This window comes from Crinia signifera, chromosome 8 (assembly GCF_055691185.1).
Source record: "Crinia signifera chromosome 8, ASM5569118v1, whole genome shotgun sequence".
Classification (NCBI taxonomy): Eukaryota; Metazoa; Chordata; class Amphibia; order Anura; family Myobatrachidae; genus Crinia; species Crinia signifera.
Window position 1 is genome coordinate 7,552,690 of NC_139224.1, and position 15,934 is coordinate 7,568,623.

Here is a 15,934-nt window from a genome sequence, read left to right on the forward strand (position 1 = left end):
TAGTACAATACCATTAATACCGTGTTCTTACTGCCAGTGAGAAATACACAGCTTTTCCCTGGCATTAAAATGCCGGGGACCGCAGTGATGGAACCCCGTTCTCACTGCAAGGCAAATTTCCGGGTGAAGAAGTTCTACCCGGTAATTTGCCTTTTAACACGGGTTTTTATGCAGTGAGAACGGTTCAACCTGTGTCTGCATACCCGGACCTCAAACACAGGTAATAAGAAGGGTTTTACCCGTGTATGAGATCCGGGTATGCGGCCGGTTCCGACTGCAGAAAAACCCGTGTTAAAGGGCAAATTTTCCGGGAATTTGCCTGCAGTGAGAACGGGGTATTATTGAGTCATACGTCAGTAACTCCTGGTGCAGAAATGGTTCCCAAATTCTGATTAATTGTAAGAATTAAGCCAACATCAGACCTAATAATGAATGATGCGGAGCAGCTGGGAATGACTTGTGCTGTGGGATAGAACACACAGAGAACGTAACTTATTGTCGTATTATAGTATAATCACACAGTGATTTCATATTGCGCTCTCAGCAAAACGTCAGCTCTTAAACATGTTGTAAAAATTGTTTAATAATTGAACTTTACACTTTACTGCATTTGCCAGGCTTGCTGCATCGTCCAGATGTCCCAGCTGCATACACTATAATGTCTATAATTATATAGAAAGATGCTTTGGTCAGACTGGGAGATCTCTCGTTGTTCACTAGTGACACCTACTGGCGACACTGAGGTAACTGCAGATAAAAAATAAGCTGGAAATGAAAAGAAGCAGATGAAAGATAGACACACCTAAGTACACAGGGTGCATGTCTGGTAATATGGAGCATGTAGTGGAACTGACTGCAGCACGGGAACCGCAAAATGGCACATACCTCCCACACAGCCCAGTAACAATACAAAATAACAATGAAAACAATTGCCCATGTGTCCTTGTGCAGCGTTATCTTACTTTCTCTATGGTTGAAATGTATGGTGGTATTTGATTTGCTGCATGGTGACTGGGATCTTGCAGAGGTTTGTAGGTTTGACCATGAACATTTATTATTATTATCCTTTATTTATATGGCTGTACAAGGGTTCCGCAGCGCCAAGTTACAGAGTACATAAATAAATGGGTAAAACAAGAACGGGTGTAGATTATTAGCTAGACAGTGTTTAGACAGACAGTAGGTCTACCCCAAAATGTCGACATGCAAAGGGTCGACAGGGTCAAAATGTCAATCTCCATTGACATTTTGACCCTGTCGACCCTTTGCATGTCGACATTTTGGGGTAGACCTACTGTCTGTCTAAAAGGTTGACTGGGGCAAATGGTCAACATAGGAAAGTACTATATACGAAAGGTGGACAGCGTCGAAGTTTGTTTTTAATATTTTTTGTGTCAATATAAACAACTGTTGACGCATACCCTTGCTGGCTATTATAATCTCCCTCTTTGTCGACATGGATGGTGAAGTAAAAACCAAGCCGCTTAAATAAAAAATTCAGAAAAACTCATGTCAACCTCTTTATGTGTCAATATTTTTCATGTCGACATTTGATATTTGATGCCAGGGTTTACAAAACTCCGTCTTCAGGTCACAGTCCAGGTTTTAAGAATATCCATGTATAATCAAAGTGAGGGAGGTAATAATTAAATCATCTGTGCTTAAAATTGATACCCTTAAAACCTAGCCTGTCAAAAGACGAAAAAAATAGCAGTAATGTCAGCGCCATCGACATTGTTTTGCTGTGTCTGGCACCATCTAGTGGCTACCGGTAAACAATGCACTTGAATACCCCCATAGAGGTGAGGAGCAGTATTAACCTTTAATCATATAGGATGGCGCTGCCGTTATGCGGATTAGCATACAGTGTGCTGGAGAAATGAATATGTAACAGGCATTATTGAGTTAATTGTAATTAAGTACATTCCCCCACCCTGATAATATTTATTCTACATATGAGCACGCACAGAGCTGTTTTGCTGTATTACTGTAGAAAACAATAGGGCTACGACCAATAGTACCAATATTACCAGTATATATACCAGTATATACCAATATAGTACTAATATTACCAGTATATATACCAGTATATACCAATATAGTACCAATATTACCAGTATATATACCAGTAGTGCATGAATGCACTAAAACGCCCTGCGCCCCCTGCCGGCCAATGTCGGGAGCTGCAGGTGGGGATGTCGGCTGTGCGGCGTCTGATGTTACCGTTGCTATGGAGACAGTAGCCTCCTCTCCTTAGAGATGTAAACAATGGCGAGTCCCTCCCCCCTCACGTGTCCTGGGCTCTGTACAGAGTAGTATAGGGGCCTGGGAATGGTGTAAGCACAGGGGGACGTGAGAAGCCATTGCTGCCAAGGTGAGTCCCCACATACAAAACAGGAGAAGGGGTTGGGGTTCATGAGGACATGTTGTATGTATCATTATCATTTGCTGTGAAACCTGTGGGAAAGCTGTTGTGCAGAACTTGTGGAAGGAACTACAAGTTGCAGCATGCCCACACTGGAGAGGCAGATGGCAATGGTGTGTGTGTGGGGGGGGGGGCTGCTGCTGCCTGGGTCATATATGGTGTAATGTAATGCACCTGTACGCCATGCAGGTGTCCCAGGTGAGCCGGGCATGGTTGTGTCCCAGGCTGGTGCAGTTAGGGAATCTGTGGTTTGTGGGTATACGTTAGCCCTGTTATATGCTGCCATGCCCTATAATACGCAGGGTCACCCACAGACCCCAGGCTGCCCACCAGGAGTCGGTGCATACTGCCCTGGGTGTATTATGCCAGGGTGCCACTATGTGTATATCAGCTGTCAGGAGGGCAGACTGGGCATATGTGATGGCAGGGCCGCCGACAGGGGGGTGCCAGGGGTACAGCTGTCAGAAGGGCAGACTGGGCATATGTGATGGCCTGTGGTAGCTCAGGGCTTCTACGCAGGGCCGGGCTGGCCCCGGCATGCACCCCCAAAGTGCCATATTCCCTACTCCCCATTGGGTGTATGTCCCATTCAGCATGGCTTTGCAGAGCAGTGGTGAAGGGGTGCTGTGCGCAGCTGCTACTGGGGTGTATGAAAATGAAAGGCTGTACCTGCAGGGCCGTCCCTACCATTCGGGAGCTGCCTAGGGGCTCCAGAATCTGGGGGCGCCCCTGAGTCTGACTATCACACAATGGAGGATGACTCTAAGGAGGAATCCTTTTTGAACTTAATGCAAACGGCAGGTGTTGAACCTCCGCATGTTCACCCCAGGTTCTGGAAAGTGGGTATTGGTGGTTGGTTGATGGTGGAAGCAGTCAGCGGAAGTTTTTGCCTACGGTGCCAAAAAACTTTGAATTGGCCTTGGGCGCAGTGGGAAGGTCATCGATGGTATCCGTCATCATCAGTGTACATTTGCTTGTTTGCACAGTGTCCAATAAGTACCCATATTAACAGGTTTCCATGTGGGCTTTGCAGAGATCCTGGTGTTTACAGATCCCCCTTTATCTTGTGAAGTTCTCCGGTACTCCAAGTCTTTATAGAGATCTCCTGTACGCTACATCTTCATAGAGATCTCCGGTACTCCACATCTTCATAGAGATCTCCGGTACTCCACATCTTCATAGAGATCTCCGGTACTCCACATCTTCATAGAGATCTCCGGTACTCCACATCTTCATAGAGATCTCCGGTACTCCACATCTTCATAGAGATCTCCAGTACGCTACATCTTCAGAGATCTCCAGTACGCTACATCTTCATAGAGATCTCTAGTATGCTACATCTTCATAGAGATCTCTGGTACTCCTCATCTTCATAGAGATCTCTGGTACTCCTCATCTTCATAGAGATCTCTGGTACTCCTCATCTTCATAGAGATCTCCAGTACGCTACATCTTCAGAGATCTCCAGTACCCCACATCTTCGTAGATATCTCCGGTACTTCCCATCTTCGTAAAGGTGTCCGGTACTCTGCATCTTCATAAAGATCTTTGGTGCTCCGCATCTTCGTAGAGATCTCCGGTACTCCACATCTTCGTAGAGATCTCCGGTACTCCGCATCTTCGTAGAGATCTCCGGTACTCCGCATCTTCATAGAGATCTCCGGTACTCCACAACTTCAAAGAGATCTCCGGTACTCCGCATCTTCATAGAGCTCTCCAGTACTCCACATCTTCGTAGAGATCTCCGGTACTCCACATCTTCGTAGAGATCTCCGGTACTCCACATCTTCATAGAGATCTCCGGTACTCCGCATCTTCATAGAGATCTTTGGTACTCCACAACTTCAAAGAGATCTCCGGTACTCCGCATCTTCATACTTCTCCTTTTCATAGAGATCTCCGGTACTTCTCATCTTCGTAGAGTTCTCTGGTTCTCCTTTACATCTCCAGAATTCCAACCACTGAGAATGTCCTCCTTGACACTAGAACGTTCCACTGTATCACGCCAGAGCTCAGCATCTGCGGCCGGATCCGGTAAGTGGTCAAATAACACAAATTGTGGATTGTCCAGAACTTTTCTTTCGTCTTCTTTTTCTTTTTAACCTGTTTATAGCAATGTACTTGTTGTATGACCCCAATATAGTATGGGTGGGTGGCGGAGTGACCCATGGTGAGATACCAATTCATTTTCTGTGGCCTTTGCTATAGGAGGTGCTCGCTCAGCGTCACATTCTGCACAGAGGTCCATACTAAGCTCGGCCAAGTCCGGGGCGAATCCAAAGTCTGCTGCTTCAGGTAATTTGGGCTGCAGGAGGGGTGTATTGTGGTGTATCCGTTTTGCTGTTTATGTGACGTTATTGTCCATCTCTCCTCGCCACAGATCATGCTAAGAAGAAGAGGAAGGAACCAAACCCTTTCAAAGTCCCACCAGATGCGGACTTCTTCCTCATTAGGGACCAAGAAAAAGCAAAAAAGCAAATGGTTGGTTCCAAATAAGTTTTGGGCACTGTGCCGCCGTCCCACTCGCCAGCCGGAATGTCATGTGGGGTATTGATGGTAGTGAGAGGGATTTGGAGGCCCCTTCTCACCTGCTGCTTGGCTTATTAGAACAAGTGGTGGACAGATGCTATAAGCATGTGCCCGGAATCTGTCACTGGAGAGAGGGACCGGGGCATGCCTAGCAGCTTCCAGTGCACTGGGTACCGTGTGCCCCCAGTCTGACAAAAATGGGAGGTGAAGCTCATGGGTACATCATTTCCCATGAGGCCAAACTTCTGCTATGAGGCAACACAAACTTTTGAAAGTATGCTTAAAGTCCAAAAGCGGCTACTGGCAGAATGGGCACGTGTCGCACAGTACACGCACTATGGTGCCTTTGTGGTTGCACTGAGATCTAGAATCTTATCCGTTCGCTGCGGCCGTTCGTTCACACAGGGAGCGATGTTGTGTTACTGTGCACTCACCCAGGACAGCGGGGGGGGGGGGGGGGCAGAGATGGGTGGCGGGCCGGCCCCATTAGCATATGTGAACGCGCAGAGTTTCATGGGCGTTCCCATGAGAATGCTGGGCGTTCTCATGCTAATGAGGCCTTAACGTGGGATGCCGGGGGTGGGCAGCAGACCTCACTGGATGTCAGCTGGTCGCCCACTTCCTTCTGAACGTGCACGCATATGTAAGGGTGCCGCAGAGCACATGCGCACACGTTCCAGATCATTCGATGGTTGCCGACCATGGAATGATGTGGGTGTTCCCCTGCAGGCTGCGAATGGATGTTTATGTAAAACACCCATTCGCAGCCAGTTTAGAAGGAACGCGCCTTGAAAAGTGTGGGCCGGCGCACCACCATTCGCAAGGCGGGGTTAGGTTGACTTGCAAGGATGCGAATCCTCCTCCGAACGAATCAGCCAGAACAACCCCCTTTATACGCAGCGTGATTGATCGGAAGGGCCCACAACAGTATAGTGCCCGGGATTGGCAGCACGTGCTTCATATCGCATGACTGCTGGTGCCCATTACCCCCCTCCCCAAACAGTTATAGCTGCGTCTTCTCCGGCAGCCATGCTGCAGCGTTCAGAACTACGCAGCGGTTACCTATCACTTATTATAACCACTTCCCGATGTTGAACGATAAAGATGTTAGTAAGCCAGGCCAATGGTTGCCTCTTATTTTCTGCACAGGAAAAAGAGCTCAACAAGAACTTGAAGGTCCATGAGAGAGGCACGAACAACACAAAGATGAAGACAAAGATGGCCGGACTGCGGCGAGAGATTGAAGAGGAGGAGGAGGAAGAGAGCGGTGCAGATTCAGTGAAAGCGGTGGCAGTGCGTAACGACTCGTGGAAACCTGCCATAATAAGAGGTCCGAGCTGTGGGCAACTGGGAACGTGACCAGTGTAATAGAGAGATCATACATGTTGGCTAGGCAGCCAATAGCGGTATTAGGGAGGAGGAGCTTAAGGGTGTAAACAAAGTCATCTTGCGGCTCACTTCTCAGTTGGTGGGTGTCGCGCGTGTCGGTTTATTTTTTTTTGCCTACAAATAATGTTCTTGGACACGTCCCCTCGCATGTCACCGAAGGGATTTGGGGGGGGGGGGGGGGGGGGGGGGCATTCGGCTGGGCAGCATTAAGCCCCGTGATCGACCACTGCTTTAGCGAGTTGTACTGAATCAGGCCCTATTTCCAGTCCTCTTATACAGCATTATATATATATATGTAAGAATAACATTTCCCCCTTTAGATAAACAGGTACAGAGGGAGAATCTACATGACTATATCGATAAGAAGAGGGAAATGTTCCTCCTGCAGGTAAGACAGAGCGAAACGCTTTATTACCATTATTACCTTTGTACTCTGCTCTGTACTCGTGTGTTACTTATGATCAGGTTTATTCATATAACGTCTGTACATTGTAATAACTGGTTATTAGTAATTAAATAAAACTCCATCTAAATGAAGGCTTCTGCAATATACTTTCACTTTGAGCTGGGACAGTTTTAACTTTCACTTTGAGCTGTGACAGTTTTAGCCCACAAACTCTCCACCCCACCCCCAGTCCCTGTCGGCTTCTACCTCCAATCTCTGTCCTCACAGCTCTCTCTCTCCATATCCATCAAGTTTGAAACAAATCCGTGTCCCTGAAAAAATTGCTTTCACTTTCTGTTGACATCTTTAAGCACACAAAGGAGTAATTTTGTCAGTTGAGTGGCCTCTATAGAAGTGAGGAGTAGATAGCCTTTTATATAGACACCTTTACTATAGCTCCCGTTCATGGGTCAGACGGGGAGTATACTGTATGTTAGGCCGAGAGCTCTACAATGTGGGAACCAGCCCTGCTTTGCTGTGCGACTAATCACTGCCGGTCTGGCCCCCAGTACTCCCTGACGGTGAAACGAGATGAGATCCAGAAGCTGGAAGAGATGGCTGCGGCCGAGGAGATGAAGCTGGAGAAGGCCGAGCAGTATCTGGAGGAAGACGCTGTGAGATTCGACGAGTTTCTGAAGCAAAATGACCGCAACTCAGTGGAGGCTCTGAAACAGTGAGTGTACTACACAATGCAGGGATAGAGTAAGTGTGCAGGGGAGGAGCTACAGTGTGTGAAGGGGAGGAGGAGCTACAGTGTGTGCAGGGGAGGAGGAGCTACAGTGTGTGCAGGGGAGGAGGAGCTACAGTGTGTGCAGGGGAGGAGGAGCTACAGTGTGTGCAGGGGAGGAGGAACTACAGTGTGTGCAGGGGAAGAACTACAGTGTGTGCAGGGGAGGAGGAGCTACAGTGTGTGCAGGGGAGGAGGAACTACAGTACATGCAGGGGAGGAGGATCTACAGTGCGTGCAGGGGAGGAGCTACAGTGTGTGCAGGGGAGGAGGAGCTACAGTGTGCGCAGGGGAGGAGCTACAGTGTGCGCAGGGGAGGAGGATCTGCAGTGTGTGCTGGGGAGGAGGATCTACAGTGTGTGCAGAAGAGGAGGAGCTACAGTGTGTGTGCAGAGGAGGAGCTACAATATGTGGGTGCAGGGGAGGAGCTACAGTGTGTGCTAGGGAGGAGGATCTACAGTGTGTGCAGAAGAGGAGGAGCTACAGTGTGTGTGCAGGGGGGAGAAGGAGCTGCAGTGTGTGCAGGGGAGGAGCTACAGTGCATGCAGGGGAGGAGGATCTACAGTGCGTACAGGGGTGGAGGAGCAACAGTGTGTGCGCAGGGGAGGAGGAGCTACAGTGTGTGCAGGGGAGGAGGAGCTACAATGTGTACAGGGTAGGAGGAAGGAATGACAGTGTCTATATCCCCACTCTGTTCTCCTCTGTTTCAGGGCTGACAAGGAAACAAAGCTGAAAATGGAGCGGGTTGCACAAATAAAGAGCCAGACAGGGCAAATGATGAACATTAAAAGGTACTAAATGAACGCCACAAGTTTTCTGAGCCTGTTTATCATTGGACTAGAGATGGCAGCAGCTGCGGTTGTGTTGTGATGGCAGCGGTTGCGGTTGTGGTGGCAGCAGTTGTGGTGGCAGCAGTTGTGGTTGTGGCGGCAGCAGTTCCGGTTGTGGCACTTTGCAGAATGTGTTGAAGTTAAAGTTTAAATATTTCATAGCAGTACATCTCACTGATTATATTATGTGCTATACATGCACAGGGCCGGAGTAAGCCTCCGGGGGGGGGGGGGGGGGGGAGGGGTCACTTTAGACAGGGGTCCCCTAGATAGAGGGGGGCCCAGGGGTACTGACCCCCTGTGCCCCCCCTTAATCCGGCCCTGTACATGCATGTTATGTTCCTCTCATAGAGACGAACTAGAGACTCAGCGTAGTGTAAGAAATGAGAAGGCCACGCATTGTATAAGAGAATCCTCACGTGCTGCCTGTACATAGACACCGTTAGCGGTCATACAGAAGCTGGTCAGTGCCCCTAAGCATGAAGCTCATTGGCTAGCGTGACATCCATGGTCTGTTTCTCTGTTCCGTCCCCCAGCGACATCTCTAAGTGTGAGGAGGTTCTACGCGAGTACCTGATATATAAGGACTTCCTCTTCCGACTCTCTCCTAAGGAATGGAAGGAGGAAGTGTCACAGAAGAAGAAATCTCACCCTCCCACCTCCCGAGAGAAGGAGAAAAGAGGCTCAGAGGCCAAGGTGTCTGTTTCCCCCACAATGGAGAAGAGTAAGTGGATCAGTAATTATGCTGCTTGGCAGTGTTTAAGAAAGGTCAAGAGAACATAATCAACCCAAAACCAAGATATTCTTCCCCAAAATGTTGTCCCCAAAGAAAGCTTCAGTTCCACATACAACCACCTAGGCATGGCCTTCGCCCATCGATGGTTGACATTGATGGGCGATGAATGGCACAGAGCCACGCTATCATAATACAGATCTTCATTAATAGAGGTGTTCTCTCGTTTGCCTACTTGTGTTGGATCTTCCCATTCTCTGTTAAAGGACCCAAATCCCATCTTTGTCATTCAGAGTCGGAGAGTCGGCTGTCTGGGCAGGGCGGTCCCAGCCGTGACTCCAACCGGGACATTCGCCAGTCCTCTAGGCTGAGTCTAAAAACCGTGGTCTCCAAGAAAATGTGAGTAACTCCATCTTGTGTCTCAATAAGTATTAGTGTTCTTTGTGTGTAGGTAACACAGTAACTGCTGAGTGCGGGTTCTTCTGTAATAAAACAGCTGCTGAGCATAGGGGGAGATGTATCAAACCTTCTATGTAGTCCAAGTGGAGTCATTGATTCTAATAACTGAGTTATAGCATCAATCTCAGGCATTTCCAAACCGTTCCTCACAGCACACTAGCAGTGCGGGTTTTCCTGATATCCAGGCATCAGCACAGTGACTTGTTGTTTGTATGTTGTCATTTACAGAACTGGGCTCAGTCACAACATGTATCTTGCCACAGTAAAAGTCCTGGAAACGGTGTAATAACATACATATACCCCGAAGATGCGTCTGGGATACTCAATGCCAAGCCTACGCCAGATCACATTCTGTTTGTTTTATTGAGAGTAGTTCATACTGACCCAGTGGTTCCAGGACACCGTGACCTATAGATTCTCTTAACAGGAGCGCCGCATCCTTTCTGGGGGAAGATAAGAGCACCACCGAAACCTTGATGAGCTCGGACAGCGAAGAGGTGGGTGCGAAAACAAACCGGGTACAAGTGATATCGGCTTAACCCCTGAATGGTTTAGGCTGCCTGCACCGGAGTCTAATTGCACAAGTCACACTGCGCTTGTCCCTGAACGGAGTACTAGAACACAATATCATTGGATTGCTGCAGTTGATATTAACCCTTTGCAGTCCATATTTTTAGGGCTGTTGAGCCTGACTGGACATTGGACTTGAAAGGGTTAAGGAGCTTATCAACTGCTGTGCAGTTGCGTAGGACATTTAATTATAAACAGTTTCTTATATAGCGCATACGTATTCCGCAGCGCTGTACAGAGTTTAGTTGAACATTCACATCAGTCCCTGCCCCCAGTGGAGCTTACAATCTATATTCCCTACCACATGTACACGCGCACACAGACATTCTAGGGTTAATTTGTTGGGTGCCAAATAACCTGCCAGTATATTTTTGGAATGTGGGAGGAAACCGGAGTATCCGGAGGAAACCCACGCAAGCACGGGGAGAATATACAAACTCCACACAGGTAGAGCCAGGGTGGGAATAGAACCCATGACCTCAGTGTGGTGAGGCAGTAATGCTAATTACACCGTCCGTGCTGCCCCATACTGTACATACTGAGCCTTGTAGTTCTTTAGCCGCGAGACGGCCTCTATCAGCTCTGTATTATAACAGATGAACCAAATGTTGTGACTGTGGAGGCAATGGAGTCAGCTGCCTCCGGACTCCTGCTCCCAAGTGGGCACCTCTCCTCCCCTGCCAGTTTGAATCAGTTACTTGAAAGCTGTTGATATAGCTTCTGAGGCTGACTCCCCCTCCTAGCAGAATAATAGGTGTCACACTCTCTGTATTAGACCATGACCTGTCTTACTGGAGACAGGCACCTTACTGATTGAGCTGTTTGGGGGGCACCAATATTTGTCTATGTCTCCGGGCAACTGGGACAATCTTACACTTCTGGTTATAATGGAGCAGATACAGTGACCTTGGTGTTTGACCTCTAACCAGGAGCCGGAGTTATACTTCACTGACCCGCAGCAGCTGTTGGACATCTTCTCTGAGCTAGAGGAACAGAACCTCTCACTGATACAGAACTCGCAGGATACAGAAGAGGCCTTGGAGGAAATAAAGCGGAACATCTCCGTCACCGAGGAGAAAATGTAAGTCTGGTGCCCATCTGCAGCTGCCCATGCATTACAGAGAGGGGCTCATTCAGACCTGCTGGTTCAGGTATGACTTCGGCCCTGTCTCCAATGGTGGCGGTCCACACATGTGCAAAACCCAGCAGCAAACCGTGGCATTCGCACATTAGTTGAAATCCGGGGGGGGGGGCGTTCCGGGGTGGGCGCAGCCATAGAAAAGCTGAGCTGGCGGATGACATCACATGGTGTCAGAAATTTAATTAAAAAGCCCACCCCCTCACTGGTCTATTGAGAGGGGGAGGGGCTAAATAGACACTATTTGACTGTAATATAATCATATTGGCTCCGCCCCCTCCCCAGTGACCAGCGTTTTGTAATATTATGCTGTCTGGGAGGGTTTCTGGGTACTTACAATCCCCCTCCCTGTGTGCCCATTACTGGGTGGCTGGCCCTGACAGGCCTGAAGTGAATGCGGGTGAATGTATCAATGTTTCTTGTGGCTTATTTATTTTAAGGGAAAATGAGACCCAACAGCTGAAGGATCATATCACCCACCTGAAAGCAAGTATAGCGCGGGAGGAGGAGAGAGCGCTAGACCTAGAGCTGAAGTCTCGTGTGTTTTCCTTCGGTGACTACAAGTCTGAGGACCAGGTAACGTTTCATCCAAAATTATTTCAAGAGGAACAAGCAAAACATTTCTGATCTCAGTCTCAGCTTTTTTGACCTGTATGAGCCACTATACAAAAGATGTGGGAGGGGTTTGAACTTTGATACTACCGGGAGATTAGTCTGTCTGACTGCAGAATCTCAGGGTAACACCGAATCCATGTATTTTATCTGTAGCAGAAGTGACGTGGATATGGGGATACTGACGGGAAATTGGAAAATCTAGGTTACAGCAAAATGGTGGAAGGGGTATTACTAGAGACATTGGTCATGTGACTCATCACGTCTGCTGTTGTAAGGTCTCTGCTGATAGGTTCCTTATAACTCCCCATTGGCTTCACAGGAAAAGATGCTGGCGTCTCTGAGCACCAAGGTGGAAGAGGTGTACCAGGCCTGTATTGGGGAGAACCGCGCAAACCTGAACGCTCTGCAGATGCTGGAGATGATCGAGCACCAGCTGGAAGAGCTGCTGGACAGCATTGAGGTGGTCCCGAAGGAGAGGATAGAGATAGCGGAGAAAGCCAAGGAGAAGGAGCGCAGGCTGAGGTGGGCGCAGACTCCGACCGGGGTGTAGGGTCGCAGTACTACTGTAACATCTGGCACGTAGTGCCCTCTGTATATGGCATTCAGTACCAGCTGCGCCAGGTTTCGGCCTGGGTATATGGTGACAGGATACAGCACAGAAATACTGTAACATCTGGCATGCAGTGCCCTCTGTATATGGCATTCAGTACCAGCTGCGCCAGGTTTCGGCCTGGGTATACAGTGGCAGGATACAGCACAGTGATACTGTAACATCTGGCACGCAGTGCCCTCTGTATATGCCATTCAGTACCAGCTGCGCCAGGTTTCGGCCTGGGTATATGGTGACAGGATACAGCACAGAAATACTGTAACATCTGGCACGCAGTGCCCTCTGTATATGGCATTCAGTACCAGCTGCGCCAGGTTTCGGCCTGGGTATATGGTAACAGGATACAGCACAGTAATACTGTAACATCTGGCATGCAGTGCCTTCTGTATATGGCATTCAGTACCAGCTGCGCCAGGCTTCGGCCTGGGTATATGGTGACAGGATACAGCACAGTACCAGCTGTGCCAGATGCAGGCAGCCCGGGCTTCACCAGTTACTGCGGAGCATCAAACATACCCTGAAATATGCAAATAACTGACAAACTGAGACTTGTAGTTCCACAACATCTAGGCAGCCATAGGTTGATTGATGGCACTATGCAGAGCCGGATCCGGTATGAGATGTGCTATGCAGGGCCGGATCCGGTATGGGGTGTACTATGCAGATCCGGATCCGGGCATGTGATGCACTATGCAGAGCCAGATCCGTTATGGGATGTACTATGAAGAGCCGGATCCGGTATGGGATGTACTGAGCAGAGCCGGATCCGGTATGAGATGTGCTATACAGGGCCAGATCCGGTATGAGATGTATTATGCAGAGCCAGATCTGGTATGAGATGTATGGTGCAGAGCCAGTTCTGGTATGAGATGTACTGTGCAGAGCCAGATCCGGTATGAGATGTACTGTGCAGAGCCAGATCCGGTATGAGATGTATTATGCAGAGCCAGATCTGGTATGAGATGTATTGTGCAGAGCCAGTTCTGGTATGAGATGTACTGTGCAGAGCCAGATCCGATATGAGATGTACTATGCAGAGCCAGATCCGGTATGAGATGTATTATGCAGAGCCAGTTCCGGACTGAGATGTATTACGCAGAGCCAGATCCGGTATGAGATTTACTATGCAGAGCCAGATCTGGTATGAGATGTACCAAGCAGAGCCGGATCCGGTATGAGATGCACTATGCAGAGCCGGAGCGGGTATGAGATACACTACGTGGAACCGCATCCGTTATGGGATGTACTATGCAGAGCAGGGACTCTATGCCCACTCCCGCTACTGGCAGTACCACTGCTCTTTGATTGGCACTCAGTGGTCTGTATAGGATATTAGGGAATGTCACATGCGAGCATGGCACAGGGATGGGGGCAACTAAATTGGCAGCAAATTTGAACACGTTCAGTCTGATGTGGTTTGAAGCTCATTTGTCAGAGGGGTGTTCCTCTCTGGACGGTTTTAGCGTATATCAGTGGTAGGTGTTAGTTCCGCTACTGGTTTCGGTGGCTGCTGATGTGGCTGGAGGGCTGGAAGAGGTGCGATCACATAGCTACGTATTACTCAAAATCCACGAGATAGAATCATCGTATTTATGACGATCACCATATGGGGCATATATATATATATATATGTATGTTACCTGACTGGGTACTGCCCACAGACAGCAGTACCATCCTCTAGCAAAATGCGTCACTGCCATCCCCGGCAATCTACTATCCATGTTACTAGCCGTGGCACAAGAACCATATAAAACATATATACTGTTTAGCACACAAGCACCGTATCTGCCCCGGAGATGCACACGGTACATTAACAATTTAGCAGATGGATTTTTAGTGATTACTTATTCATAGAAAACAATGTGATCCCATCAAGTGATACAAAGTAACACAGATTCGGTTACTGAGCACAATGACTGAGAGAACACTCAACTTCACTGAACTAATGACGTCAGTTCTAGATTGTAAGCTCAGAGACAGAGAGTCTCCGGCTGCACCGTCTTCCTCAGCGTCAGCCGTGCTTATATGTATTGTGTATGATGTGTAACCCTGACCACTCATCTCTGCAGTTTTGTTTCACCTCATAAATAAGATATTTGATTATTGCATTTTTCATCTCCTGCCTTAGACTCCGAGAGGAAAAAATTAAGCAGCAGAAACTGCACCAGGAGGAGAGACTCCGCCGGGCGTTGGAGCGGGCACAAGCTGATCCCAAGAAAACCGTAAGTACCCAATACAAATATATAGATACAGTTCAAGCATGGAATCTACTAAAACGGCCTTCCAAAAATGGCCGCCGCCTTCATGGAGACAGATGTCCTACTGGAGATTTGCCACCTTGCACCTATTTTTACCAACGGTTGTCAGAGCATGCTTAGCCATACAGTTCTACATGGAAACTTCTCTCCCCCTATCTATGTTACACTGACGGTCACATTTTGTGGAGGGTATAGAACCACATTAAAGTGAAACGGCAACTAAAGTTATCGCTTAGAGACGACCATTCTCTATGAGGTCATAGAACACAAGTGTGACCGTTCCCGCTGTAAGCCAGGTTTGTCCATTGATTTGCAGACGGGCAGGAAGCTGATGGCACGGTCCGATCCGCCGACTCTCAAGCTGAAGGTGGACAAAGACCAGAATAAGATAGACAAGGAGAAGGAGGAAGCCATTCTGTTTTTCACTTAATGTCTAATAAATAGGACTGAAGAATTGGTTTTGGCGTTCGTACATAGAGGACACTGTTTATATTCTCATTGTGGAATAACATGATGTAAATACAATGTATGGCTTTATTTATTAGTTCTGCGGGGCCCGATTACAGGTACCAGGTGCCCCAGGCTAATACACATCTAGCTCCCCTTGTAATGCTGCTATACACGGGGGGGTACCTGTTGCGCCGTCTGGGGAGCGGGCAGGGGGGTCCAGGCTGGCGTCTGACAGGAGCCAGCCCTGCAGTGTTGTCCTTGCCGCACGGGTACCTCCTGCGGCACTGAGTATAAAGCTGGCGGCGGTGGGGGGTCCCTTCAGTGAATAAGAAATAACTAGCGCTATGCGGCGGCGCGGTAAGCGCTTCTGTTTTGAAAACACTGGCCGCACGGCCCACGCAGATTGGCTGAGATTCAGCCAATCAGCGTGCGTCGTGCAGCCAGTGTTTTCAAAACAGAAGCGCTTCCCGTGCCGCCGCATAGCGCTAGTTATTTCTTATTCACTGAAGGGACCCCCCACCGCCACCAGCTTAAGCTTTATACTCAGCGCCGCAGGAGGTACCCGCGCGGCAAGGACACCACTGCAGGCTTCTGTCAGAAACCGGCATGGACCCCCTTTGCACGGGGGCGAACTGCGGCCCTGGCTGTTATACACACGTGTATGGGCACTCAGGGACTCGCCAGTTATACTACCCATGTGCGTGTAATGCTGCTATATACATGTGTATGGGCGCTCAGGGACTCGCCAGTCAGACT

At 48.7% G+C, this 15,934-nt stretch overlaps 1 protein-coding gene across 4 annotated transcripts; it reads left to right on the top strand.

The window, feature by feature from the left end:
* The first annotated feature begins 2,190 nt into the window (after positions 1-2,190).
* Positions 2,191-15,184, top strand: CFAP100 (cilia and flagella associated protein 100). Of its 4 annotated transcripts, XM_083155664.1 has the most exons (17): positions 2,191-2,374; positions 3,459-4,255; positions 4,327-4,459; positions 4,634-4,720; positions 4,806-4,906; positions 6,104-6,284; positions 6,664-6,731; positions 7,298-7,461; positions 8,226-8,306; positions 8,882-9,069; positions 9,345-9,477; positions 9,965-10,034; positions 11,037-11,188; positions 11,686-11,821; positions 12,180-12,382; positions 14,599-14,692; positions 15,045-15,184. In XM_083155664.1, the coding sequence occupies exons 3-17, from the start codon at positions 4,393-4,395 to the stop codon at positions 15,156-15,158; spliced, it is 1,839 nt and encodes a 612-aa protein (XP_083011790.1). In that variant the 5' UTR covers positions 2,191-2,374; positions 3,459-4,255; positions 4,327-4,392; the 3' UTR covers positions 15,159-15,184. The 4 variants fall into 4 exon arrangements, with proteins under 4 accessions (XP_083011790.1, XP_083011791.1, XP_083011789.1 ...); XM_083155665.1 differs by having other exon boundaries at positions 3,438-4,459; XM_083155663.1 differs by having other exon boundaries at positions 3,459-4,459.
* The last annotated feature ends 750 nt before the right edge of the window (positions 15,185-15,934 follow it).

What these genes read in the sequence shown, in the direction of transcription:
- CFAP100 (XM_083155665.1), top strand. Translation starts at nt 4,393, where the DNA reads ATGTCCTCCTTGACACTAGAACGTTCCACTGTATCACGCCAGAGCTCA. An exon ending in TTCCCCCACAATGGAGAAGA is followed by an intron (nt 9,070 to 9,344) that starts GTAAGTGGATCA and finishes TCTCTGTTAAAG; the next exon opens with GACCCAAATCCCATCTTTGT. An exon ending in ACCGTGGTCTCCAAGAAAAT is followed by an intron (nt 9,478 to 9,964) that starts GTGAGTAACTCC and finishes TTCTCTTAACAG; the next exon opens with GAGCGCCGCATCCTTTCTGG.